Source organism: Carcharhinus amblyrhynchos, chromosome 27 (genome assembly GCF_965287045.1).
Source record: "Carcharhinus amblyrhynchos chromosome 27, sCarAmb.v2.hapA, whole genome shotgun sequence".
Lineage (NCBI taxonomy): Eukaryota > Metazoa > Chordata > Chondrichthyes > Carcharhiniformes > Carcharhinidae > Carcharhinus > Carcharhinus amblyrhynchos.
Window position 1 is genome coordinate 38,148,838 of NC_137350.1, and position 26,565 is coordinate 38,175,402.

At 45.3% G+C, this 26,565-nt stretch overlaps 1 protein-coding gene across 1 annotated transcript; it reads left to right on the forward strand.

The window, feature by feature from the left end:
- Nucleotides 1-662: 662 nt before the first annotated feature.
- Nucleotides 663-26,565, forward strand: LOC145359029 (uncharacterized). Its single transcript, XM_080213383.1, has 5 exons — nt 663-824; nt 4,848-6,098; nt 10,499-10,958; nt 17,241-17,493; nt 26,381-26,565. The coding sequence occupies exons 1-5, from the start codon at nt 663-665 to the stop codon at nt 26,385-26,387; spliced, it is 2,133 nt and encodes a 710-aa protein (XP_080069509.1). The 3' UTR covers nt 26,388-26,565.

Here is a 26,565-nt window from a genome sequence, read left to right on the forward strand (position 1 = left end):
TTTTATTTGGGTTTATGACAGTCTTCTTTATTTCTGGAATAAAATGGATATTTCACTGCCCCTCCAGTGGCACTCCACTGCCCTGCTAGTCCCCCTGCATTGTCCCTTCAGGGTCCCTCCAGTGCCCCTCTCCCTTTATATTATTTAGATTCCTGGAGTCATCTTATTTTGTTCAAAAGAGAACACTGGGTTCCTTGAAAGTCTCTCTGGCTAAATGTGCCACCTGAGCTGGAACTGAACCATGCAGACAAGACAGATTCACAAATGAATTTGTGTTCTGTACTGAGTTAGCTGAACTTGATTGGGCAGTGCTAATTGTCCCAGTGGCCAGGTATCATGTACTAGTGGAAAACTTAACAAGGTTCCCGGCCTCCAATCTCTACCATGCTACCTGTGAAAACTGTGGGAGTGTGGACATCGGAACAAAGCAGGATTCGGATCTGTTCTGATGCTCTGTCTCTCCCACCAGCCATTAGCACACTAGCACTCATTCACTGTAGGGCCTCACACTTCATTATAGGGTGAACTAACAGTCGAGTTGCCTGTGCCCAGGGTCAGGGGAGGTGGGGAGCACTCCTTTCAGAACAAAAGGGTAGAAAATTGAAAGGCTGTGGTGGGAAAATATTCTTACTGAGCAATTTTCACCTCTTGATAATAGGCAGATGCGCCAGGAGATCCGACAGAAGCAGGAGCAGAAGGAGTTACTGCTGAAAGGGCGGAAATACCCGGAGAAAAACCTGAGGGGAGAGTTCCAGAACCAGAAGAGTCTCTCGTCAGCAGTTTTGATGAAGCAGAAGCTGCAAACATCTTCACCCTTAGTTCCTGTAACTACCTCACTTTGCTTGCTGTGCTATTTTGTTTTAAGACTAAAATCAATTCACTAATAAACCACTGGGTCTCTGCATGGTTCAGTGGAATAGGCCCTTACCTTTACGTCAGGATCTCGGGGGGTCAAGCAACCCTCCAGAGACAAAAATCCAGGCTGACACTTCAAGTGCCAGCAGTGTGTTAAAGGTGCTGACTTTTGGATGACAGGTTAAACTGAGGCACCATCTGTCCTCTCAGGTGGAAATGAATGGATCCATGGCATTGCAGAAGAACAATAGGGAAGTTGTCCTAATGTTTGCCCAATATTTATCCCTCAACCAATATTCCTAAAAAAACACATGAATAACGATCATTATCATATTGCTGTCTGCGCAAGCTTGCTATATGCAAATTGTCTTGCTTTAGTTCCTAAATTTACAACAGTGGCAATGTTTCAAAATCTATTTAATTGACTGAATAGTGCTTTGCTCTGTCCCGAGGTTATGAAAGGGGCTGTCTGTGAAAGCCCTTTGTGAAAGTGGTGAGTTCATAGTGTTTTAGGGATAGTCTCTTAGTTTTGGAGCCTACAAGAGAACAGGTTATACTGAACCTGGTATTGTGCAATGAGAGAAGATTAACAAATGATTGTAGAGTCAAGGCATCTCTAGGTATCAGTGATCATAATATGATTTAATTTAACATTCAGTTTGAAGGAGAGAAGAATAGTTCCAAGATTATATTAAACTTAAATATGGACAGTTGAGAGGGCAGAAAAAGTCTGAACTAGCTAAAGTGAATGAGCAAATGAAGTTAAAGGTATGTCAATATAACACTTAAACAAATATTTTACAACACTCAGAAGAAAAATTCCAAGGGGCAGATCAACCAACTGTGGTTAACAAAAAACATTAAGATGATATCAAACTTAAAGAACAAGTATATCATTGCACAAGGATGGGTGGCAGGTAGAAGACTGGACAGATTATAAAAAATAACAAAGAAAGACCAGAAGAGGGAAAAATGAGAGAGAAAACCAGCTAGAAATATAAAAAACAGTAAGAGTTTCAATAGGTATTTAAGTAAAAAAAGAGTTAGTAAAATGAGTGTTGATCTGATAGAAAGTGAGTCTGGAAATTAATAATAGAAAATAAGGAGATGGTGGATGAATTGAACAGGTATTTTGCATTGGTTTCACTATGACAGATACAACTACCATACCAGAAGTAGCTGTAAATCAGGAATTGGAAGAGAGAGAGGAACTTCGGAAAATTATAATTACCAAGGAGATGGGATTTAGCAAACTGTTGGAACTCCAAGCTGACAAATCCCGGGTTCTGATGGACTTCATCCTAGGGTCTTAAAAGAAGTGGCTAGCGAGATAGTAAATGTGTTGGTTTTAATTTTCCAAAATTCGCTAGTTTTGGGGAAGTTGCCATTCGACTGAAAAATAGAAAATGTAACTCTTTTATTTAAAAAGGGAGGGAGAAAGACAGCAGGAAACTACAGGCCATTTGGCTTAATATCTGTCATTGGCAAAGTGTAGAAAAGGAAGAGTGTGAAATATTAGATACAATAGGCACAATGAGAAAGGAGGTACAAGAGTGACTGGCATCTGGAGTACTGTGTACAGTATTGGTCTTATTTAAGGAAAGATGTAAAGATGTTAGAAGCCGTTCAGAGAAGGTTTACTAGACTAATACCAGGAAGACGTGCATTGTCTTATGAGGAAAGGTTGGGTAGGTTAGGCTTGTATCCACTAGATTTTAGAAGATTAAGAGGTGACATGCGTGGAACCTTTAAACTCTTGAGGAGTATTAACAGGGTTGATGTGGAGGGGATGGTTACACTTATGGGAGAATCTAGAAGAAGGGAGTTTAAAAATAAGGTTTCTCCTTTAAGACTGGGTTGAGGACAAATTTTTCTTGGTCCTCCCTCATTAAGCCTATTGTATCTCACACTCCTACTCTTTAATCATAATATCCAAAATATCCCCCTCCTTAGTGAAGGTAAAGACAAGGTGTTCAATGAGAACCCTTCCCACATCTTCTGAATCAATACATAAGTTACCATGTACACATTTTTCCTTAATTATTCTGTTGCTGTTAATGTATTGGTAAAATATCTTAGTGTTTTCTTTGGTTTAACCTGCTAATAGTTTTTCCTGAGTCTTTGAAATTCCCTTCCTCAAAAGGTGGTGGAAGCAGAATCTTTGAATATTTTTAAGTAGACGTAGGTAAATTCAGGATGAACAAGAGGGTGAAAGGTAACCAGGAATAGGTGGAAGGCTCCAGTCAGATCAAACATGATCTTATTGAATGGCAGAACAGATTCCTGTTCCTAATTTGTATATACGAATATAAATGTAAATTGCAAGTGGCAAGGTACCTGCCTAATATCAGCATGGGACCTCTTTAAATTAAAATATGATGGGTCCTGACCTACTAATTCAGTGTTAAGCCTGAGTGGGGGAGATCATTAATGGCTTCCTCACCAGGATCAAATCTGCCAGGATCTGAAGAGGGGTAAACTTTCAGAATGTTATTTTTTTTATTCATTCATGGAATGTGAGCATTGCTGCAAGTTCGGCATTTATTGTCTGTCGCCAATTGCCCTTGAGAAAGGTGATGAACTGTTATCTTGAGCCTATGCAGTCCATCTAGTGCAGGTGCACCCACAGTGCTGTTAGGGAAGATCGTGACCCAGTGATAGCGAGGGAACAGTAATATAGTTCCTCATCTGAATGGTGTTTGACGTAAAGGGGAACTTACAGTTGGTGGTGTTCCTATGCATCTGCTGCCTTTGTCCTTCTGGGTGTCACTGGTAAAAGTCACAGATTTGGAAGTTAATGTGGAAGGAACCCTGGCGAACAGCTGCAATATATCTTATAGATGGTACGATATGTATTGTTTTGATTGGCATGTAGGCACCAAAAGAAGGAGGAGTGGATTCTTTGGGCCTCCCTGACTCCCAGTCTTTTCTTGTCTTAATTCTTCCACCCAATACCTCACCTTGCTTTCTGGAATCTTGTGCCAGGCCCCAAAACTCTAGAGACCTCCCAACAGTCACCTGTTTCCTCCTATATTGCGGAAAACAATACAACTAATTTGAGAAAAGCAAGATCCCACAAACATCAATGAGGTTATTAGCAGTGTTTTGGGATCAGCTCGGGGGAGAGGGGAGGCAGGGTGATGAAATTTGACAAAAAAAACTCAAGTGACCCAGTGTTCCAGGCAACCTTTTCAGATCACAAAGTCAGTTTTATTTTAATTTGCTAATTGACTAATGATTCAAAATTGTCTTTGGAGGAGTTCCAAGCAGTTTCCCTAAAGACTGTCTGAGTTTCAAAGGAAAGTCAAAGCAATCTGAGCTAGAGGAGGGAAAGAGCATGGTTTCTATCTCGTCATGGCTAGTCAGTGATTCCTGTTTGAACTTATTACATGCTTTTGCATGTGTGGGCATGCTGTGAGCAAATGATGAGGTGTGTGACTGCTGAGCATCTCTGACTCTCATTTACCAGGCCCACTTGTGAAGGAAGGCCAATAACTGTGAAGAATGTGAGGGGTAAGTGATGCCCCTTATTCTGCAGCAGAAGCAGGGAGACATTTGTGTGTCTGATTGGGCTGAGTTGTGGAAAAGGAAGTGGTGGAATGATGCATAATAACTCCTTGTAATCATAGAATCATAGAATGATGAAGCACTGAAGGAGGCTATTTGCCCCATTGTACCTTTGCCAATTCCTTACAAGAGTTATCAGTTAGAGTTGTTGAAAGATCAGGAACAGTAGTATCATTGCAATAATGACCTTAAGTTATTGAGTTAAATATAACTGTTTTTCCATTCCCTCCCCCGATATTCTGATAAATCTCCTCCGTACCCTCTCCAAGACCTTGACATTCTTTCTTGATGCAAGAACCAATGATAATGAGTGATTCTCACGCTATAAATTTTTACAGAGCTCATCTGGCAATGGCTGCAGAGTTTGTATTTATTAGTTTTGAAAAACGAAATCCATCTTTAAAGCTCCGTTTTTTTCTTCTCAGACCAGCCTAGCTCCAGAAAGAGTGACCAGTCCAAGCCAGGCAACAAGCGAGACTGAGAAAGAGGATGTGGAGAATAATGATGAAGTAGCTTCAGGCAGCACTGACGTTGATGCAGGACTGAATATCATGCAGCAAGTTCATGGAGCCTGTGTGCCGACCACAGTCAACACTCACGGAGCCTCAGAAAACCACAACCAGACTCAATCACAGGCAAAGGAATTGGATCAGTTAGAAGACCTGGTCAAGTCTGAAACAGAGGCAATTGGTGAATCTCAGCCAGATGTCCCACCAGAGGTTCAGGAAGAGGCTGAACTGGAGTTCCAACCTCAGCCAGAATCTCAACCTCAGAACCACGCCCAGGCAATGGTTTCAGAGGACAGTCAAGGCAAGGTTCAGTCAGAGTTCACAGACCAAATTCATCCAGTTGTTCAGGAGCAAGTACAGCAGGAGGCCCAGGAGCAAGCTCAAACAGAGGATCTAGGTCAGGCTGCAACAGGACCATTGGACCAGGACCAGAATCAAGCTGAGGCCTGCACTCAGGCTCAAACAAAGGCCCACAACCAGGATCAGCAACAGGCCCAAGACCAGACACACCATGAGGCCGAGGTCTGGGAGCAGGCTCAGTTACAGACACAAGAGCAGGCTCAAGAGGAGGCCCAGGAACAGGTTCAGGCTAAGACCTGGGATCAGATCCAGTCTGAGACCTGGGATCAGATCCAGTCTGAGACCTCGGACCAGGTCCAGTCTGAGACCTGGGATCAGGTCCAGTCTGAGACCTGGGATCAGGTCCAGTCTGAGACCTGGGACCAGGTCCAGGCTGAGACCTGGGACCAGGCTCAGCATGAAGCTGAGTGCAAAGCTCAGGAACAGGTTCAGTCAAAGGACTGGGACCAGGAGGACCAGGGCCTGGACCAAGGTCAGTCAGAATCTTGGAACCAGATACAACAGGAGACACAGGACCAGGCCCAAGCAGAGGCCTGGGACCAGCCCCAATCACATGCCCAGGACCAGGCTCAGCCAGAGGTACAAAAAGAAACCCTGCCAGAGGCACAGACATTGAGCAATGAGCCATTAGATATACAGTCAGAGTGCAAGTTAGATGCTCAATCCCAGTCAGGAAGCCACATCCAACCAGAAACCCCAGCAGAAAACCAGTTCCAGGCAGTGGACAAAATCTGTGGAGAGATCATAGAAGAGGACCACGAATGGATCCAGTTTATACCCAATTCAACTCTGGAGAATGCAAACTGTGTAAGTATAGAGGATATTTCACCAAGATCTTTTTTCCATGTTGGTGTGATACATATGAGTGGCTTGCTAAGCCATTTCAGAGGGCAGTTAAGAGTCATTCACATCGCTCTGGGTCTGAAGTCACAGCTAGGCCAGCCTTGGTAAAGACAGCAGATTTCTTTCCCAAAAGAGTATTAGTGAACCAGATAGGTTGTTACGCAAGTCCAGTAGTTCCATGATTTGAATATTGGCGAGTTCTGGCCATCACATTTTGGAAAGATATGAATGTCTTGAGAGGGTGTAGAGATACCCAGGATGGTTTTAAAGATGAGGGATTTCAGTTACAAGGTTAAGTTGGAAAAGCTTGGGTTGTTCTTCTTGGAGGGGAAAGCTGATTGAGATGGACACAATTATGACAGGTTTGGATAAGGTGGACAAGGAATCCAGTGGTACAAGGACCAGGGGACAAGGATTTAAGGTTTTGGGCAAGAGGAGAATTTTTTGATGCAGCAAGCGTCAAGAGCTGGAACTCTCTGTGCCTGTGAGGGTGATGAACAATTTGAGGAGGAAATTGGATGTGCTCTTGAGGGAAATAAACCTACAAGGCTAATGGGAGAGATCAAGGGGAATGGGGACTGACTGTTTTGCTCTGCAGAGAGACGGCATGGATTCAGTGGGCTGAATGGCCTCTTGTGCTGTAAATGATTCTGTTGATTATTAGTGAGACTAGCTTTTTATTCTGGATTCATATGCAGTGTTTTCATTTTCTAGATGATTTGACTTTTCTGCATTGAAACAAGCTTATAAGTCAAGTGACAAATGGTAAAATAATGAATGGAACAACAAATGCTGGGAAATTCTCAATGGGGAGAGAAAAAAAATAGAGTTAATGCTTCCACTAGGAGATCTGGTGAGACTCCAATTCTGTATCAGTCTCCACAGATGCTGCCTGACCTGCTGTAAATTTCGGGGGTTTATTTCAGATTTGCAACATCCACAGCATGTGCCTTTTGTTCAAATAGTGAATTGCAACTTATCATCTTGTAATCCACTAACTATTCTGTTTTAGCTTCTTTTTATACTTCCTGACAAAGCCAAATTAACTTAATCTGATAATTTGATCTGAATCTGTATTTTTTTTTAGCAAAAGATTCTTTGAAAATCCCTGCTAAGTTACCGATGTTGTTCGGGGCAGGAGATGCTTGGGCCGACAGGGCATGTGTTAAGGGGAGTGAGTTGATACTTATCAAGAAACATTGAACAGGCTGTGGCTCTTCTCTCTTAAAAATAGAAGACTGAAGGGTGACCTGATAGATCATGAAAGGGTTTAATAGGCTAGATGTGGAGAAAATGTTTCCAAATATGGGCGAGACCAAAGCCAGAGATGGTTATGAATAAATCAAATAGGAATTCAAGAGAACCTTCCTGACTCAGAAAGTGATGAGAATGTGGAACTCACTACCACAAGGAGTAGATGAGATGAATAGCGTAAGGGGAAGCTGGATAAACACATTCGGGAGAAAAGATATAGAATATGACCATACTTACGATTATGGCACAGGAACAGGCCATTTAGCCCAACCGGTCATAGCTGGCTTTTATGTCCCACACAAGCTTCTCTAGTGACTGCAGGGGGAGAGATGGTAGCAGTGGCCACATTTCATGGCTCATTGTTGCTATTCTTTGCAATGAACAGATTGGTATTCACAGGACACACGTAATAACCTGATTTCTGAAACCATGAGTTAAGTCCAAGAGAAGCAGAAAGCCCTGTACAAGTTGAGGCCTGGATTCTGACATACATGTAACAGAAAGGTACAAAAGCTAAAACGTCAATATTAATTGTGATAGAAACTGGGGCAGAGAGCAATCTGCACCAACATGCATGTGGTTAGACACAAAAAACATCCAGAACACACATCCTTCCAAAGGCTGTGGGACAATTATTTTTATTACTGGGGTTAAAAGAAAACAAAAGAAATTCAAATAGGTTTGAGGAACCAGGCTGAGGTCCCAGACTCTGGAGTAGACAGATATACCACAGCCCCTTCTGTGAATCCCTCTGCAATGTCTCAACTTCAGGCATGTCTGTGATCCTGATGAGCTACATTTTCTGAACTGGTTTTATCTAACCATAAGGAAGTGTTCTCACAAATCATCAGTTTCTGGGAGAAATTGCTGAGTTCTTTCCACTCATTTTCACCCAGCATTTTTGTTTTCTGTACATTTGTACAGCTCACAGTTTACCACAGATCCTTGGTCTCTCTCTTACTCCCTGATCTTCAAAACAGGCAAAACTCCACCACATCCCCCTGCCTCAACTGCATTGAGCAAAATCAACAACTCCATAAGCATATAAATAGATATTGGATCCTCTGAAAGATTCTCTTTGGTACTTTAGCTATATTAGCCTCCAGCAGCTAGAATGTTTCCTAGCAAAATACAATTCATTTTAAAAGAGCTTAGTGGGATGTATACATACACGATTATTTAGAAAGACACACACTTTGGGATGAGTGGAGGTTCATGTGGAGTATGAGCATCGGTATTGATTCGTTGGACTGATCCTGTGTGGAAAATGCAATGGTCAAAACTTCGCTGTCAGACCTGCAGCAGTTGGGACAGGAAATTTGGTGGAACATGTAAAGGTCCGTTGACTGAGGCGGGAATTTCCCATCTTGGATGCGCGGTGGAAAACCGTCCTCCGATGTGATAACCATTTGCCATAAAGGGGGTTGGTACTAACGCAGAAATCCCCATTAATGTAACTTAATTTTATGGGGTTGGAGCAGAGATAAACAACTGCTCCTTCCCCTCCACATCCCATTTCATGCTGTGAAGAAGAATTCTTGCTGCAAAATAAATTTTAAAAATATCATTTTAATTTACAAAAGTATGATGGGGGTTTAGTGGTGAAGTTGGGGTTGTTCCCCTTCAAGTAGAGATAAGTAAGAAATTTGATGGTTGTGTTTAAGATCATGAAGGTTTTATACAGTGAATGAAGAGAAACTGTTTCCGATGTCTGAAAGGTGAATAACCTGAGGTTACAGATTTAAGGAGATAAGCAAAATAATCCGTGGTGACTTGAGGAAAAACCTTTTTATGCAACGAGTAATTAGGATTTAGGAATGCACTGCCTGATAGGCTGGTGGACACAAATTCAATAGCAGCTTTAAAAAGGGAACCTGATAAATACTTGAAGAGAAAAAAATTGCTTGGCTATCTGGGAAGAGTCAGGGGGTGGACTAACCAGATTTCTTTTTGAAAGCGCTGGTACAGACTTGATGGGCCGAATAGCTTGTTTCTGTGCTGTATTATTCTATGATTCAATTATGAGAGGCTGTCCAATGGTGACTGATCAGCGTATCACTCTCCTAAATAGACAAGTCATTATCAAGAGGATTCCCCTAATTTATCTGCACACGCACTTATTTAACTAATCTGAGTCAGATCTAGTACAATTGTCTGTGGGTAAACAGTGCTTAAAGTTGATCAGGATCCTGGTCTTGATCCATTAAGTGGGTTGAACTCTTCAATGTGCATCATTATATTTATAAACATGCTTGAACAGTGTGGACTAATAGTAAACCTAATTGTATTTGCTTTTATTGTGTGGGGTACAATAATTTATTGTTGTACAATAATTTATTGGGGTACAATGGTGTTTATTGTGTGGGGTACAGTGATGCATTGTATCTCTATGTACTATGGGTACTGTTATGTAATGTGTTTGTTGTATTGCTGGATACCAAGCAATGATTTTGTTGTAAACCATTCACACAGCAAGGAGGTTTCCATGGTTAAACTGGCAGTAAGAACTTAAGAGCATAAGAAATAGGAGCAGGAGTAGGCCATCTAGCCCTTTGAGCCTGCCCCGCCATTCAATAAGATCATGGCTGATCTGAAGTGGATCAGTTCCACTTGTCGCCTGCTCTCCATAACCCTTAATTTCCTTATCGATCAGAAATCTACCCGTGACTTAAAGATATTCAACAAGGTAGCCTCCACCACTTCAATGGGCAGAGAATTCCAGAGATTCACTACACTCTGAGAGAAGAAGTTCCTCCTCAACTCTGTTCTAAACTGCCCCCCTCCCTTTATTTTGAGGCTGTGCCCTCTAGTTCTGGTTTCCTTTCTAAGTGGAAAAAATCTCTCTGCCTCTATCCTGTCTAGCCCCTTCATTACCTTATACATCTCTATAAGATCCCCCCCTCAGCCTTCTAAACTCCAATGAGTACAGGCCCAATCTACTCAATCTCTCCTCATAAGCTAACCCCCTCATCTCTGGTATCAACCTGGTGAACCTAGTGTTGGAAAGGATGATGTGCACTAAATTTGATGCCATTGTTAAACTGCTCCAAACCCCATCACCTACTTACCTCAGTCCTGAACATAACTTCAAATGTTTACTTTTCCGTCAGAGTACTCTGCTGGAGATCCAGGAAGAGCTGGACAGCCAGAGCGTGACATCACTCGTCAATGAGGAAGATTCCAAGGACACGTGCAGCATCGTGTCACTAAAAAGCATGGAGCAACTTAAATGTTCAAGCCAATTCCAACCGGAACTCCAGGCCCATCTGAAGACCCTGTTCCATTCCCAGGGCCAAACCCAACCTGAGATCCAGAGCTTTCTCAAAGGTGGTTACAAAGCTAGGAAAGGCATTGGAGGAAATCACTACTTTACGTCACAAATGATCAAAAGGGTGTCTATGGCTTTGAAACGCAATCGTAATCAGGTGTGCCCCCCAACTGATGTGAATGACTCTGTGCAGACTGATGGCATGGAGACTTCAAGCAAAAGTCCCAATATGATGGAGGAAATTCCCAATTCAGCTGGAGACCAACATAATTCCAATTGCATCTGTTGGAAACGGAACGCAAGTAAGTGCAACTAAAATTTGTATTTTTTTTTGTATTGGCAAGACTCATTAGGAAAGGGTCAACAAAATATAGATTAGTGGATCTACCTTGTTAGGACTGAGTGTAGCAAGAATATCCCCAGGTGGACTGTCCCAGTACAAGGACACACACGGGATTTTAACTCCTGCATGGAAAAACATGTGAGAGGCATCCAGGTGGTATTTCCAATGAGAGATGATGATGGATTTAACAGTCAGGTCTCAGTAATATTTTATCAGTCAGCTGCCAGCCGAAAGAAACAGAAAGATTAACGAGTAATTAAAAACATAAGAAATAGGTGTCGACCATATGGCCCCTTGAGCCTGCTCTGCCATTCAATAAGTTTCTGTCTGAACTTTGTCAATTCAAATTTCCCCCACTAGCCCCAAAACCCTAGATTTCCATTGTGTCCAGAAATTTATTGGCCTCAGTCTTGAAGGTACTTAACAACTGAACTTCCACAACTCTTAGGGGTACAGAATTCTAAAGGTTTCAACACTCTAAGTAAAGAAATTTCACCTCATCTTAGTCCTAAACCTCCAATCCCATTTCCTGAGACTATTTCTAGGACAGGATTTTATGAGAAAAGTTGTAAGTGCCCAGCTAGTGTGAAAACAGGAGAGTTGCAGATCCATTTTTTGGGTGAGTTTTTACCCCAGTCTTATGCACATAGTACATGAAAAATGGGCCAGACTGTTTCCAATTATCACAGGCAGTGGGTGAGATTTAATTCACCAGCCAGCAGCTGAGGGAGCTATTGCACATGTGCAGACCTCTGTATCTGCACATGCGCAATTCCAACAGCAGAAGCCTGACAGAGAGAGAGAGAGTTGTCAGGTTTCTGCTGCTGCAGCCAGCCTGAACCTAGTTCCCCCCACCTGCTGGCTCAGAGGCCCACAGCCAATCACAAGTCATACACCACCCGCAAATGTAGCCCTCAATGCCCCTCACTGACCAGACTGATTGATTGCACCCCCCACCAATCACAGACAGAGTGTGCAGCAAGCCTCCCGCTTGCCTCCCCTCCCCCCATTCCAATCACATTGCATAGCGGCAGCAGACCCCCACCAATCGCAGGCAGAGTGTGCAACCTTGCCTTTCTGATTGGGGTGCCCTGGCCTGGCCCTCCTCCCATAGACCCCACTCGCCCAGGCCCTGCTTCTATCGCCCACCTTCAGTCCCACCCCCTGCACTGCCCAGTGAGCAATACCAAGATACCTAGTAGGCACTGCCAGCGTACCAGGCTGGCAGTGCAAAGGCCTGGGCTATTGAGTGCCGGGCTCGCTAAACACAAGCAAATTCTCATTTATATACATTTAAATCTCTTACTGGAAATGGTCGAGAAGTTGACCTTGTCAGAAATCCAATTCTGGTAAGATTGTAGGAGCTGAGAAATCGGGCGTGACCCTAACTTCTCAGCTCTTGCTTGATTTTACCGGTTGTGGAGCAAACCAGTAAAATTCTGCACATTGACTCTCCAGCCAGCGGGAAACAGTCTCTCTTCTTCTACCCTGCTAAGCTCTCGAAATGTTTTGTACATATCCATGACCTCATCTGTCATTCTTCGAAACATTTAAGTACATACTTTCTTCATTTACAGTAATTCTCATTAACATACCAGTGTTCACCTCTGACTTTTTTTCCAGGCTTAGATTTGTATCTGATAGTGCAAGTTGTTATTGGTCTGAAATAACTTTTACTTCTTCCCCATGTATATATGATCATATACAACTGCTCATGGTCCAATGCTACTCCAAAATTGAACACCTTATAGGTATAGGAATGAGAGTTGAAGCAGTAACATAATAACTCCAGGAGTCAGCTGTAAAGGGACAAAGAACAAAGACCAATACAGCATAGGAACAGGCCCTTCAGCCCACCAAATCTGTGCTGATGCAAATTCCTTTCTAATCTAATATTTTCTTGCCTCTATGTGGTCCATATCCCTCTATTCCCTGCCTATTCATGTATCTATCCAGATGCCTTTAGAACATTGTGATAGAATCTGCTTCCACCACCTCTCCAGCAGCTCGTTCCAGGAGTTCACCACCCTCTATGTGAAAAACCTCCCCCTTACATCTCTTTTAAACTTTCCCCCTCTCATTTTCCACTTGTAGTTGACCCTTCGAATCTGGAAAAAAGATTCAGACTATCCACTCTATCCAAGCCTGTCATAATCTTATAAACCTCTATCAGGTCCCCCCTCATTCTCCGACACTCCAACGAAAACAATCCAAGTTTGTTCAACCTTTCTCCACAGCCCATATCCTCCAAACCAGGCAATATCCTGGTAAATCTCTTCTGCATCCTATCCAATGCATCAACATCCTTCTGGCAGTGTGGTGACCAGAATTATACACAATACTCCAAATACGGCTTAACCAAAGCTTTATACAGCTACAACAATATTTTCAATTCCTATACTTAACGCCCTGACCAATGAAGGCCAGCATACCATACGTCCTCTTGACCACCTTGTCCACCTGAGGGATATGTGGATTTGCACACCTAGGTCGCTCTTTATGCTAATATTTCTCAGGGCTCTACCATTTATATTTTCCTTCTGCATTAGACCTTCCAAATCACATCACCTCACATTTGTCTGGATTAAATTCCATCTGCCATCTCCGGCCCAGGTCTCCAGCCAAAGAACAAAGAACAAAATCAGCCCGGGAAACAGGCCCTTCGGCCCAACGAGCCCGCGCCGCCATCTCAACACCACCAGTCCCCCTCTCCACCCACGACCCCTGCCTAATGTTTTATGGCCATCCAGATTGAGGGAATCTGATTTAGGGACAATTTATTCCTGCCAGTCAGCCTAACAGCACATCTTTGGGGTGTGGGGGAAACCGGAGCACCCGGAGAAAACCCACGCAAGCATGGGGAGAATGCGCAAACTCCCACAGACACCGGTCCAAATCCATGTGTCTGCACAGCAATCAGCGATAGTCACTGAGCTGTCTTCTTGCCCAGTATCTGGTCCAGTTTAGGCACACACTAACGACATGAAGCACTAGGCCAATCTCGAACAACCAAGAGCAGCCCCAGTACAACCCATCGCGTGTATGCCCCTCGTTGGACACGAGGTGGACCGACTTGTATCCTGCTGTATCCTCTGACAATCCTCCTCACTATGGGCTATTCCCCCAGTTTTTGTATCATCTGCAAATTTACTAATCAGACTACCTATATTTTCCTCCAAATCATTTATATATAAAACAAACAACAGAGGCCCCAGCACTGATCCTTGTGGAACACCACTTGTCACAGACCTCCAATTAAAAATGTACCCTTCCACAATTACTCTCTATGCCCAAGCCAGTTTTGTTTCCATCTTACCAGCTCACCTTGGATCCCATATGACTTCACCTTCTATACCAGCCTGCCACGAGGAACCTTATTGAAGGCTTTATTAAAGTCCATATATACAACATCCACTGCCCCGCCCTGGTCAATTTTTCTTGTCACTTCTTCAAAGAGCTCAATCAGGTCTATGAGGCATGACCTCACCTTCATAAAACCATGCTGCCTATCGCTAATAAGCCTATTCTCTTCCAGATGTGAATACATCCTGTCCCTAAGAATCTTCTCCAATAATTTCCCCTCCACTGATGTAAGGCTCACAGACCTGTAATTTCCCAGGTTGTCTTTTCTGCCCTTCTTAAACAGAGAAACAATGTTAGCTACTCTCCAATCCTGTGGTACCTTGCCCATGACTAAAGAGGATACAAAGATTTTGGCCAAGACATTGGCAATTTCTTCCCTTACTTCTCTCAGTGTTCTGGGAAAGACCTTATTTGGACCTCAGGACTTGTCCACCTTAATGTTTTTCAAAACCTCCAATACCTCCTTCCTTTTTACCTCAACATCTCCTTTCTATACTCCCTATCCAACACATCCTTCTCTTTTGATGCAAAGTACTCATTAAGGACTTCACATGCCTCATGTAGCTCCACACACAAATTCCCTCCACTGTCCACTGGATCTACTCTTTCCTTGGCTACTCTCTTCCTCCTTATATGTGCATAAAACTTAGGATTCTCCCTAATCCTGTCTGCCAAGGACATTTCGTGGCCACTTTTTGCCCTGTTAAGTCCCTGTTCAAGCTCTTTCCTGCTACCTTTGTGTTCTTCAAGAACCTTATCCATTTTCAATTTTCTGAAATTTACGTGTGCCTCCTCCTTCTTTTTCACTCAGCTCATAATCTCATCATCCAGGGTTCCTTTATCCTTTATTTTTACAAGGACATACTTGTCCTGAATTGTTAACAACTGACTTTTAAAAAACTCCGATATATCAGATGTGGATTTACCCTCAAACAGCCACCCCCTCAGTCTACATTCTCTAGCTCCTGCCTAATACTGTCGTGGTTAGCCTTCCCCCAGTTTGGAACATATCAGTTCCTTCACTTCATACTGGCTGTTGGGAGGTCTGTAGTAAAACCCCAATCATTCTGGGGTCTATCCTTTTCTACAAGTAATATGAAACTTATAGAATTGTGATCAAAAATGGTTCCCCATTGAGACATCAATCACCTGTCTGTGCTCATTTCCAGAACCAGATCTAAGATAGCCCCTTCCTGAGTTGGACTATCTTACATATTGCTTCAAGAAGCTCTCTTGGACACACTGAACACACTCTGCCCCGTCCAAGCCCCTGACACTAATGGAATCCCAGTCTATGTTGAGGAAGTTAAAATTGCCCATCACAACAACCCTGTTTTTACATCTTCCCATAATCTGCTGACATATCAGTTCCTCCACTTCACACTGGCTGTTAGGAGGTCTGTAGTAAAACCCCAGTAGTTTGATTGCACCACTCCTGTTCCTGAGTTCTACCCATATGGCCTCATTACATGATCCCACCAAGGTGCCCTCCCTTTGTATAGCTGTGACATTCTCCCTAATCTGTAAAGCAACATCCCCACCTCTTTTGGCACCCCCTCTATGTCATGTGAACAGTGCTTTATTGTACAAAATAAAGCTAAGCAAAACCACAAGCCTGTGGTGAACATAAACAGATCCCAACTGGGACAATGAAATAATGGATCCACTCAGGGGCCTGCTTTATTTAGGAGTCGGTATATAAGCTCCAACCATGAGGGAACTTGTATTCTAAGAGTCCTACAGGGAGGTCAATCAGTGATTCCCCATGGAAGTCTTGGGGGTTATCACAATTCCATTAGTGACAATAGGGTTGCCAACTTTGGACATATTACTGGAGACTTCATAACGTAACTTACAGCCTCCTATCACCTTGTCCCCATATTCTCAACACTGGTGACCTGATCTGTCCATCTGCAACACTTTCCTGCACCAGTCAGAATGTGTATAATTCTTCATCACACAATTGAATGACTTTGCTGTTAGTCATATAATCTTGAGTCCCATGTCTGAGATTTTCTTTGGCAAAGAGTTGTGAGACTGTGGAACTGGCTACCACGCAGAGAAGTTGAGGCAAATGACATCAATCTATTTAAAGGAAACTACTTGAGCACTTGTAGGAAAAATGAATAATGGGATATGATGATTGGGAAGAAGGCTTTGTGCGAAGTATAAATATCAGGAGATGCTACTTGGGACAAATGGCCTGTTTCTTTTTCTGTACTTTTTGCAATAACTTCAGTGGAGATTCCTACGCAGTGAGGTGAGAGATCACAAAATCTCCTTGGGATTCCAGGTGCATGTACATAGTGATGGGTGTATACTCTGAATTTCACAACTCCATGATAATTATTTAATCTTGGTGTTCAATTATGTGAATCAGCCACGTTCCACCACAAAACAACAAGCCACGTACTGCAGATGCTGGCGATCTGAAATTAAAATAGAAAGTGCTGGAAACACTCAGCAGGTCTGGCAGCATCTGTGAAGAGAACAACAGAGTGTTTCACATACAATACATTAAGTTTTGAAGGAAGATCACATTAGACTTGAAATGTTAATGCTTTCCTGAAGTATGGGTTTAGGAGTGACGTTGGAAATGGAGCAGGGAGAGGTTAGCTTTGCTAAATATTGTTGCAGGTGTGTGGCAGCCTTCTTCTCGTTAGATGATGGCTTGTGCCATGGTGGTAATCTCCATGCCATGGTGGTAATCTCCATGCCATAGTGGTAATCTCCGTGTTACATGTTGCCTGGTGTGGCTCAGGAGCTCTACTCTAGCCTGGCAGTCTCTACCACATTTGCTGCGGGTGAAGATTTTAATACAATAAAGGGAATTAGATTCTCAACATCTTTAAACAACTAAACTTTGCTTGTGCCACAGACAGAATCTTCTGTATGGGCCGATTACTTAATGATGACTCGAAATCCTGCTTCTCGAATCATCGCAAGCTGCAGAGAAAGCAAGTTACTGAAATGTTTCATAGCACATTCATCAATCCAGAAAAGGTCATCGAAGATAAGAGCAGACGGAATCTTTGTATTGTGTCTCTCAAGGCCCCCACAATCCAGCGCCTCGGCTGTGCCCATTTCACCAAACCTATGTTAAGACGAAAGGATCTAAACAACATTGGCAGGTAAATGTGCTGCTGATCTCACGCATTCTTTCTTGGTTCCTGTAATCTCTTAATGACAATAACCTGCCTGGCTGCCAAATTATGGAGAGTGCTGCTGGAACCAGCACTGTGGGTGAAGATAGGAATAGATATGGATTTGATTATGATGCATGTAGTCCAGTAGCTGATTGATACTATCTAACCAGAAATACAAACACTGAACATCAGGTGAATTAGAGTGGTACTGATGGAATTGTATCCTAGCCTGAGTTAGTGCATTGCAAACAAGATATGAGAACGTGTGTGTCTGTGTGAATCTAAGCGCATGTGAATCTGAGTGGTGTGTGTGTGTGTGAATCTGAGTGGTGTGTGTGTGTGTGTGTGAATCTGAGTGGGGTGTGTGTGTGAATCTGAGTGGTGTGTGTGTGTGAATCTGAGTGGTGTGTGTGTGTGTGTGTGAATCTGAGTGGGGTGTGTGTGCGAATCTGAGTGGTGTGTGTGTGTGAGTCTGAGTGGTGTGTGTGTGCGAGTCTGAGTGGTGTGTGTGTGCGAGTCTGAGTGGTGTGTGTGTGCGAATCTGAGTGGTGTGTGTGTGCGAGTCTGAGTGGTGTGTGTGTGCGAGTCTGAGTGGTGTGTGTGTGCGAGTCTGAGTGGTGTGTGTGTGCGAATCTGAGTGGTGTGTGTGTGCGAGTCTGAGTGGTGTGTGTGTGTGAATCTGAGTGGTGTGTGTGTGCGAGTCTGAGTGGTGTGTGTGTGTGAATCTGAGTGGTGTGTGTGTGCGAGTCTGAGTGGTGTGTGTGTGCGAGTCTGAGTGGTGTGTGTGTGCGAATCTGAGTGGTGTGTGTGTGCGAGTCTGAGTGGTGTGTGTGTGCGAGTCTGAGTGGTGTGTGTGTGTGAATCTGAGTGGTGTGTGTGTGCGAGTCTGAGTGGTGTGTGTGTGCGAATCTGAGTGGTGTGTGTGTGCGAGTCTGAGTGGTGTGTGTGTGCGAGTCTGAGTGGTGTGTGTGTGCGAATCTGAGTGGTGTGTGTGTGCGAGTCTGAGTGGTGTGTGTGTGTGAGTCTGAGTGGTGTGTGTGTGCGAATCTGAGTGATGTGTGTGTGCGAATCTGAGTGGTGTGTGTGTGCGAGTCTGAGTGGTGTGTGTGTGTGAATCTGAGTGGTGTGTGTGTGCGAGTCTGAGTGGTGTGTGTGTGTGAGTCTGAGTGGTGTGTGTGTGCGAATCTGAGTGATGTGTGTGTGCGAATCTGAGTGGTGTGTGTGTGCGAGTCTGAGTGGTGTGTGTGTGCGAATCTGAGTGGTGTGTGTGTGCGAGTCTGAGTGGTGTGTGTGTGTGAGTCTGAGTGGTGTGTGTGTGCGAATCTGAGTGATGTGTGTGTGCGAATCTGAGTGATGTGTGTGTGCGAGTCTGAGTGGTGTGTGTGTGCGAATCTGAGTGGTGTGTGTGTGCGAGTCTGAGTGGTGTGTGTGTGTGAGTCTGAGTGGTGTGTGTGTGCGAGTCTGAGTGGTGTGTGTGTGCGAGTCTGAGTGGTGTGTGTGTGCGAGTCTGAGTGGTGTGTGTGTGCGAATCTGAGTGGTGTGTGTGTGCGAGTCTGAGTGGTGTGTGTGTGCGAGTCTGAGTGGTGTGTGTGTGCGAATCTGAGTGATGTGTGTGTGCGAATCTGAGTGGTGTGTGTGTGCGAATCTGAGTGATGTGTGTGTGCGAGTCTGAGTGGTGTGTGTGTGCGAATCTGAGTGGTGTGTGTGTGCGAGTCTGAGTGGTGTGTGTGTGCGAGTCTGAGTGGTGTGTGTGTGCGAATCTGAGTGATGTGTGTGTGCGAGTCTGAGTGGTGTGTGTGTGCGAATCTGAGTGGTGTGTGTGTGCGAGTCTGAGTGGTGTGTGTGTGCGAGTCTGAGTGGTGTGTGTGTGCGAGTCTGAGTGGTGTGTGTGTGCGAGTCTGAGTGGTGTGTGTGTGCGAGTCTGAGTGGTGTGTGTGTGCGAGTCTGAGTGGTGTGTGTGTGCGAGTCTGAGTGGTGTGTGTGTGCGAGTCTGAGTGGTGTGTGTGTGCGAGTCTGAGTGGTGTGTGTGTGCGAGTCTGAGTGGTGTGTGTGTGCGAGTCTGAGTGGTGTGTGTGTGCGAGTCTGAGTGGTGTGTGTGTGCGAGTCTGAGTGGTGTGTGTGTGCGAATCTGAGTGTGCCTGAATATGAGTGCAAGAGCATATAGGTCCGAATGTGTATGAATGGGTGTGGTTGTGAATGTGTGAGTTTCGGTGAGAATGAATGTGGATGAGAGTGTGAATCAGTGTGGGAATATAAATGTGTGTGGGTATGTAAATGTATGTGTATCTATTGGTGTGGCTATGAGTGTGAATATATGATTGTGTGTGTGTATGAATATGTATGTATGTGTACGAATGTGTGTGTGTGTGTCTCTGTGAGACTGAGAAAGTGTGTGTGTGTGTGTGAAAGAGAGAAAGTGAGTGAGTGTGAGGGGGAGAGTGTGATCGAGCGAGTGTGAGAGGAAGGATGAGAGCAAGCGAGTGTGAGAGAGAGAGTGTGAGCGAGCGAGTGTGAGAGGCAGAGTGAGAGCGAGTGAGAGGGAGGGTGTGAGGAATTATTTTCTTGGTGCTGCTGAATCACTTGGTAAAAAGCAAGTGACTTTGGGCCAGGTGGAAAATGGACCCTGCAAAACGACAGCCCCTCCCTCACCTCTCTGTCTTAAACATGATCCCTCTGTGCTCTGTAACAATGGAAGCTGAGTGGATCCCTCTGTGCTCTGTAACAATGGAAGCTGAGTGGATCCCTCTGTGCTCTGTAACAATGGAAGCCGAGTGGATCCCTCTGTGCTCTGTAACAATGGAAGCTGAGTGGATCCCTCTGTGCTCTGTAACAATGGAAGCCGAGTGGATCCCTCTGTGCTCTGTAACAATGGAAGCTGAGTGGATCCCTCTGTGCTCTGTAACAATGGAAGCTGAGTGGATCCCTCTGTGCTCTGTAACAATTGAAGCCAAGTGGATCCCTCTGTGCTCTGTAACAATGAAAGCTGAGTGGATCCCTCTGTGCTCTGTAACAATGGAAGCTGAGCGGATCCCTCTGTGCTCTGTAATAATGAAAGCTGAGCAGATCCCTCTGTGCTCTGTAACAATGAAAGCTGAGTGGATCCCTCTGTGCTCTGTAACAATGAAAGCTGAGCAGATCCCTCTGTGCTCTATAACAGTTGAAGCCAAGTGGATCCCTCTGTGCTCTGTAACAATGAAAGCTGAGCGGATCCCTCTGTGCTCTGTAATAATGAAAGCTGAGTGGATCCCTCTGTGCTCTGTAACAATGAAAGCTGAGCGGATCCCTCTGTGCTCTGTAATAATGAAAGCTGAGTGGATCCCTCTGTGCTCTGTAATAATGGAAGCTGAGTGGATCCCTCTGTGCTCTGTAACAATGAAAGCTGAGTGGATCCCTCTGTGCTCTGTAACAATGAAAGCTGAGTGGATCCCTCTGTGCTCTGTAACAATGGAAGCTGAGTGGATCCTTCTGTGCTCTGTAACAATTGAAGCCAAGTGGATCCCTCTGTGCTCTGTAACAATGGAAGCCGAGTGGATCCATAAGAACATAAGAACAATAAGAAATAGGAGCAGGAGTAGGCCATCTAGCCCTTCGAGCCTGCCCCGCCATTCAATAAGATCATGGCTGATCTGAAGTGGATCAGTTCCACTTTCCTGCTTTTTCCCCATAACCCTTAATCCCCTTGTCTTAATCCCTTGTCTGTGCTCTGTAATAATGGAAGCTGAGTGGATCCTTCAGTGCTCTGTAACAATGAAAGCTGAGTGGATCCCTCTGTGCTCTGTAACAATGGAAGCAGAGCGGATCCCTCTGTGCTCTGTAATAATGGAAGTAGAGCGGATCCCTCTGTGCTCTGTAATAATGGAAGCTGTGGATCCCTCTGTGCTCTGTAATAATGGAAGCAGAGTGGATCCCTCTGTAATAATGGAAGCCAAGTGGATCCCTCTGTGCTCTGTAATGATGGAAGCCGAGTGGATCTCTCTGTGCTCTGTAATGATGGAAGCCGAGTGGATCTCTCTGTGCTCTGTAACAATGGAAGCTGAGTGGATCTCTCTGTGCTCTGTAATAATGGAAGCAGAGCGAATCCCTCTGTGCTCTGTAACAATGGAAGCTGAGTGGATCCCTCTGTGCTCTGCAACAATGGAAGCCGAGTGGATCCCTCTGTGCTCTGTAACAATGGAAGCCGAGTGGATCCCTCTGTGCTCTGTAACAATGGAGGCTGAGTGGATCCCTCTGTGCTCTGTAACAATGGAAGCTGAGTGGATCCCTCTGTGCTCTGTAATAATGAAAGCTGAGTGGATCCCTCTGTGCTCTGTAATAATGAAAGCCGAGCGGATCATAAGAACATAAGAAATAGGAGCAGGAGTAGGCCATCTAGCCCTTCGAGCCTGCCCCGCCATTCAATAAGATCATGGCTGATCTGTCTTGGCTCAGTTCCACTTTCCTGCCCTCTCCCCATAACCCTTAATCCCCTCTCTTATCAAAAACCCATCAACCCGCTTCTTAAAAATATTTAGCGAGGCAGCCTCCACCACTTCAACGGGCAGAGAATTCCAGAGATTCACCACCCTTTGAGTGAAGAAGTTCCTCCTCAACTCCGTTCTAAACCGCCCCCCTTTTACCTTGAGGCTGTGCCCCCTAGTCCTATTGTCTTTTTTGAGCGGGAAGAGTCTTTCCACCTCTATCCTATCCATCCCATTCATCATCTTATACGTCTCAATGAGATCTCCTCTCATTCTTTTAAACTCTAACGAGTACAAGCCCAGTTTATTCAGCCTCTCCTCATAGCTCAACCCCCTCAACTCCGGTATCAGCCTAGTAAACCTCCTCTGCACTCCCTCCAAGGCCAAAATGTCTTTGCGCAGGTGCAGCGCCCAAAAATGCACACAGTACTCCAGTTGCGGCCTCACCAATGCCCTATACAGCTGCAGCAAGACCTCCCTACTTTTATATTCAATCCCCTTCGCTATGAAGGCCAGCATCCCATTCGCCTTCCTGACCACCTGCTGCACCTGCAAGCTGGGTTTTTGCGACTCATGCACAAGGACCCCGAGGTCCCTCTGCACCGTCGCCTGCTGCAGTTTTTCGCCCCGTAAGTAATAGTCCTTCCTACCATTCTTCCTACCAAAGTGGACCACCTCACACTTGCCAACATTAAATTCCATTTGCCATTTCCTGGCCCATTCGCCCAGCCTATCTAGATCCTTCTGCAGACTCTCCACACCCTCCGCACAATTTGCCGTTCCCCCAATCTTGGTGTCATCAGCAAATTTCGACACTCTACACTCGGTTCCCTCCTCCAGATCATCTATATAAATGGTAAAAAGCTGAGGCCCCAGCACCGACCCCTGGGGCACTCCACTAGTCACCAACCGCCAATCCGAATGGCACCCGTTGACCCCCACTCTCTGCCTCCTATTTGACAACCAATCCTCTATCCACGCTAACACCCTACCCCCAACTCCATGTCCCTTGACCTTCTGCAATAACCTCTTGTGAGGCACTTTGTCAAACGCCTTCTGAAAATCTAGAAAGACCACATCCACCGGCTCTCCTCTATCCACCGCCCTAGACACATCCTCATAGAACTCCAGTAAATTTGTCAGACACGACTTCCCTTTAATGAAACCGTGCTGCGTCTGCTCTATCAAGCAATTCCCTTCAAGATGCCTCGCAATTTCCTCCTTAATGACAGATTCTAACATTTTACCTACCACAGACGTTAAACTAACCGGCCTATAATTCCCCGCCTTTTGCCCGGCACCCTTCTTAAACAACAGCGTAACATTAGATGTTTTCCAATCATCCGGCACTTCCCCGGAATCCAGCGACGTTTGGAAAATAACCACCAAGGCATCCACTATCACCTCCGCCATTTCTTTCAGAACCCTCAGATGCATTCCATCCGGTCCTGGGGACTTGTCCACAATCAGCCCCTCCAGTCTGTCGAGCACCGCCTTTCTAGTAACAGTAATGTCATTAAGACCCTCCAGTCCTACCACCTTTCCATCGCTAACACCCGGCAAATTATTCACGTCCTCCTCCGTGAAGACCGAAACAAAAAAGTTATTCAATACCTTAGCCATATCCCCATCCCCTACCACTAGGTCCCCTTTCTCATCCTCTAAAGGACCAACATTCACCCTAGCCAGCCTCTTCCTTTTTATATATTTATAAAAACTCTTGCTATCCTTTTTTATATTAAGCGCTAGCCCAGCTTCATAGTTTCTCCTACCCTTCCTTATCAACTTCTTTGTCAATCTTTGTTGACATTTAAACCTCTCCCAATCCTCTTCTTGCCCACTACTCTTAGCTACTCTAAATTCCTCCGCTTTTAGTTTAACACTTTCCTTCACCTCCTTCGTTATCCACGGCTTATTACCTCTCCTCCTACTATCCTTTTTGACCATCGGAATAAATTTCTGTTGAGCACCAAGAAAGATCTCCTTAAAGATCCTCCACTGCTCCTCAACAGACCCTCCCTCCAACGTGCTCTCCCAGTCCACATTTGCCAATTCTTCTCTCATCCTACCGTATTCCCCTCTATTCAAACAAAGGACGCGTGTCCGGGAACCCACTTTCTCCTCCTCCATCTGCACCAGAAACTCCACCATACAATGATCACTCTCCCCAAGAGGATCCTTCACCACAAGGTCCCTAATTCTACCCGCCTCATTACATAGCACCAGATCCAAGATAGCTCACTCCCTCGTCGGCTCCAACACACACTGTTCGAGGAAACTATCCCGGCAGCATTCCAAGAACTCTTCCTCAAGCCCCCCACGTCCAACATGGGTCGACCAATCAATATGCAGATTGAAATCCCCCATAACTACGGCCGTCCCATTCCTGCACGCCGCACTTATTTGCGCGTTAACAGCCCGCCCCATCTCCAGATCATTATTCGGGGGCCTATAGACGACACCCACCAGCGTCTTCCTCCCTTTGCTGTTCCTAATCTCCACCCACAACGATTCCACGTTCTGCTCCTTGGCTCCAATATCATCCCTTGCTACCACCGTGATGCTATCCTTAATCAGCAGAGCTACGCCCCCCCCTTTTCCCTCCTGCCTATCCTTCCTAAACACTTGATAGCCCTGTACATTCAGCTCCCAGTCCCTGTCACCCTGCAGCCACGTCTCTGTAATGGCCACCAGGTCGTATCCATTTGTGTCGATCTGCGCCATCAGCTCATCCACTTTATTCCGAATGCTTCATGCATTCAGATAAAGTGCTTTCATCCCAGCCTTCACCTGGACCCTATTTGCCGCAACGCCACCAACTATACTCACGCCCCCTACTCCCTCTATTATTGGGACATCCTCGGCCTCTTCCCTTACATGTACACTCTCCTTAACTTTAGACCTCGTAAGGTCACCTACCCTCGCACCCTCCCCCCCCCAATTAGTTTAAAGCCCTGTCTACAGTCCTCTTTACTCGATTCGCCAGCACTCTGGTCCCAGCACGGTTCAGACCAACCCCATCCCGCCCGAACAGGTCCCACCTACCCCAATACTGGTGCCAATGCCCCATAAATTCAAACCCATTCCTCCCACACCAATCCCTAAGCCACCCATTCACTTCCTTAATCCTGTCAACCCTACGCCCATCTGCACACGGTTCAGGCAGTAGCCCAGAGATAACCACCTTGTCGGTTCTACTTTTTAATTCCATTCCCAGCTTTTCATACTCCCTACCCAGATCCTCAGTCTGCATTTTGCTTACGTCGCCGGCACCCACATGAACCACAACGACGGGATTCTCACCCTCCCACTCCAGGTTCCTCTGCAGCCCAGCTGCGACATCCCGGACCCGAGCACCAGGCAGACAACACACCCTTCTGTGCACTTTGTCATTGTGACAAAGGACAGTGTCAATACCCTTCACCCCACTATCCCCAATCACTACTACGTTCCTTTTCCCTTTCTCTTTGCCTATGTCCTGCTGCAGCACTGTACCGTGTGCAGCTTGCTCACCAACCTCACCTGCCTCGTACTCGTCCAGCCTGGAAGCAAGAACCTCAAACCTGTTATGCAGATTAAGAGGCTGAGGCCTCCGCTCCTCTCCCCCTTCCTCCTCCCAGCAGCCCCCTCTTGTCCCTGACCCTTAGAGTTAGCCAGTTTAGGGGGGGTGGATGTCACTTGCACCCCATTGACAATGGCACCCTCCCTCCCCCTGATGAGCCTCATTGTCTGTAGCTCAGAGGCCAGCTCATTTACCCTGAGCTGGAGCTCCTCTAGCAACCTGCACTTACTGCAGACATGGTCACTGGGATGAACCCTAGGGTCCACCAGTTCCCACATCATACAGAAACCACACATCACATGCCCCTCCATTATTCACTGTAGTAGTTTTGAAAAAAAATTTTCTGTGCTCTGTAATAATGGAAGCTGAGTGGATCCCTCTGTGCTCTGTAACAATGGAGGCTGAGTGGATCCCTCTGTGCTCTGTAATAATGAAAGCGGAGCGGATCCCTCTGTGCTCTGTAACAGTGGAAGCTGAGTGGATCCTTCTGTGCTCTGTAACAGTGGAAGCTGAGTGGATCCCTCTGTGCTCTGCAATAATGGAAGCCGATTGGATCCCTCTGTGCTCTGTAATAATGAAAGCTGAGTGGATCCCTCTGTGCTCTGTAATAATGAAAGCCGAGCGGATCCCTCTGTGCTCTGTAATAATGGAAGCCGATTGGATCCCTCTGTGCTCTGTAATAATGGAAGCTGAGTGGATCCCTCTGTGCTCTGTAATAATGAAAGCGGAGCGGATCCCTCTGTGTTCTGTAACAATGGAAGCTGAGTGGATCCCTCTGTGCTCTGTAACAATGAAAGCTGAGTGGATCCCTCTGTGCTCTGTAATAATGGAAGCTTCATTTTGTTCTCTTCAGGAGATAATCGGACCATTTTGACATTGAGCTGCAGGAGATGAACTTCAGCAGGCTATCCATCATTACTGCAATATTCAGATGCTTCTGCCCGTAATGCCCCAATCTTCAGAGTGAGACTCGACAACCTTCAACCCACTGTAACCTTGCTTTAACTTGAGGAGAATGAACTGTATGACATATTGTTT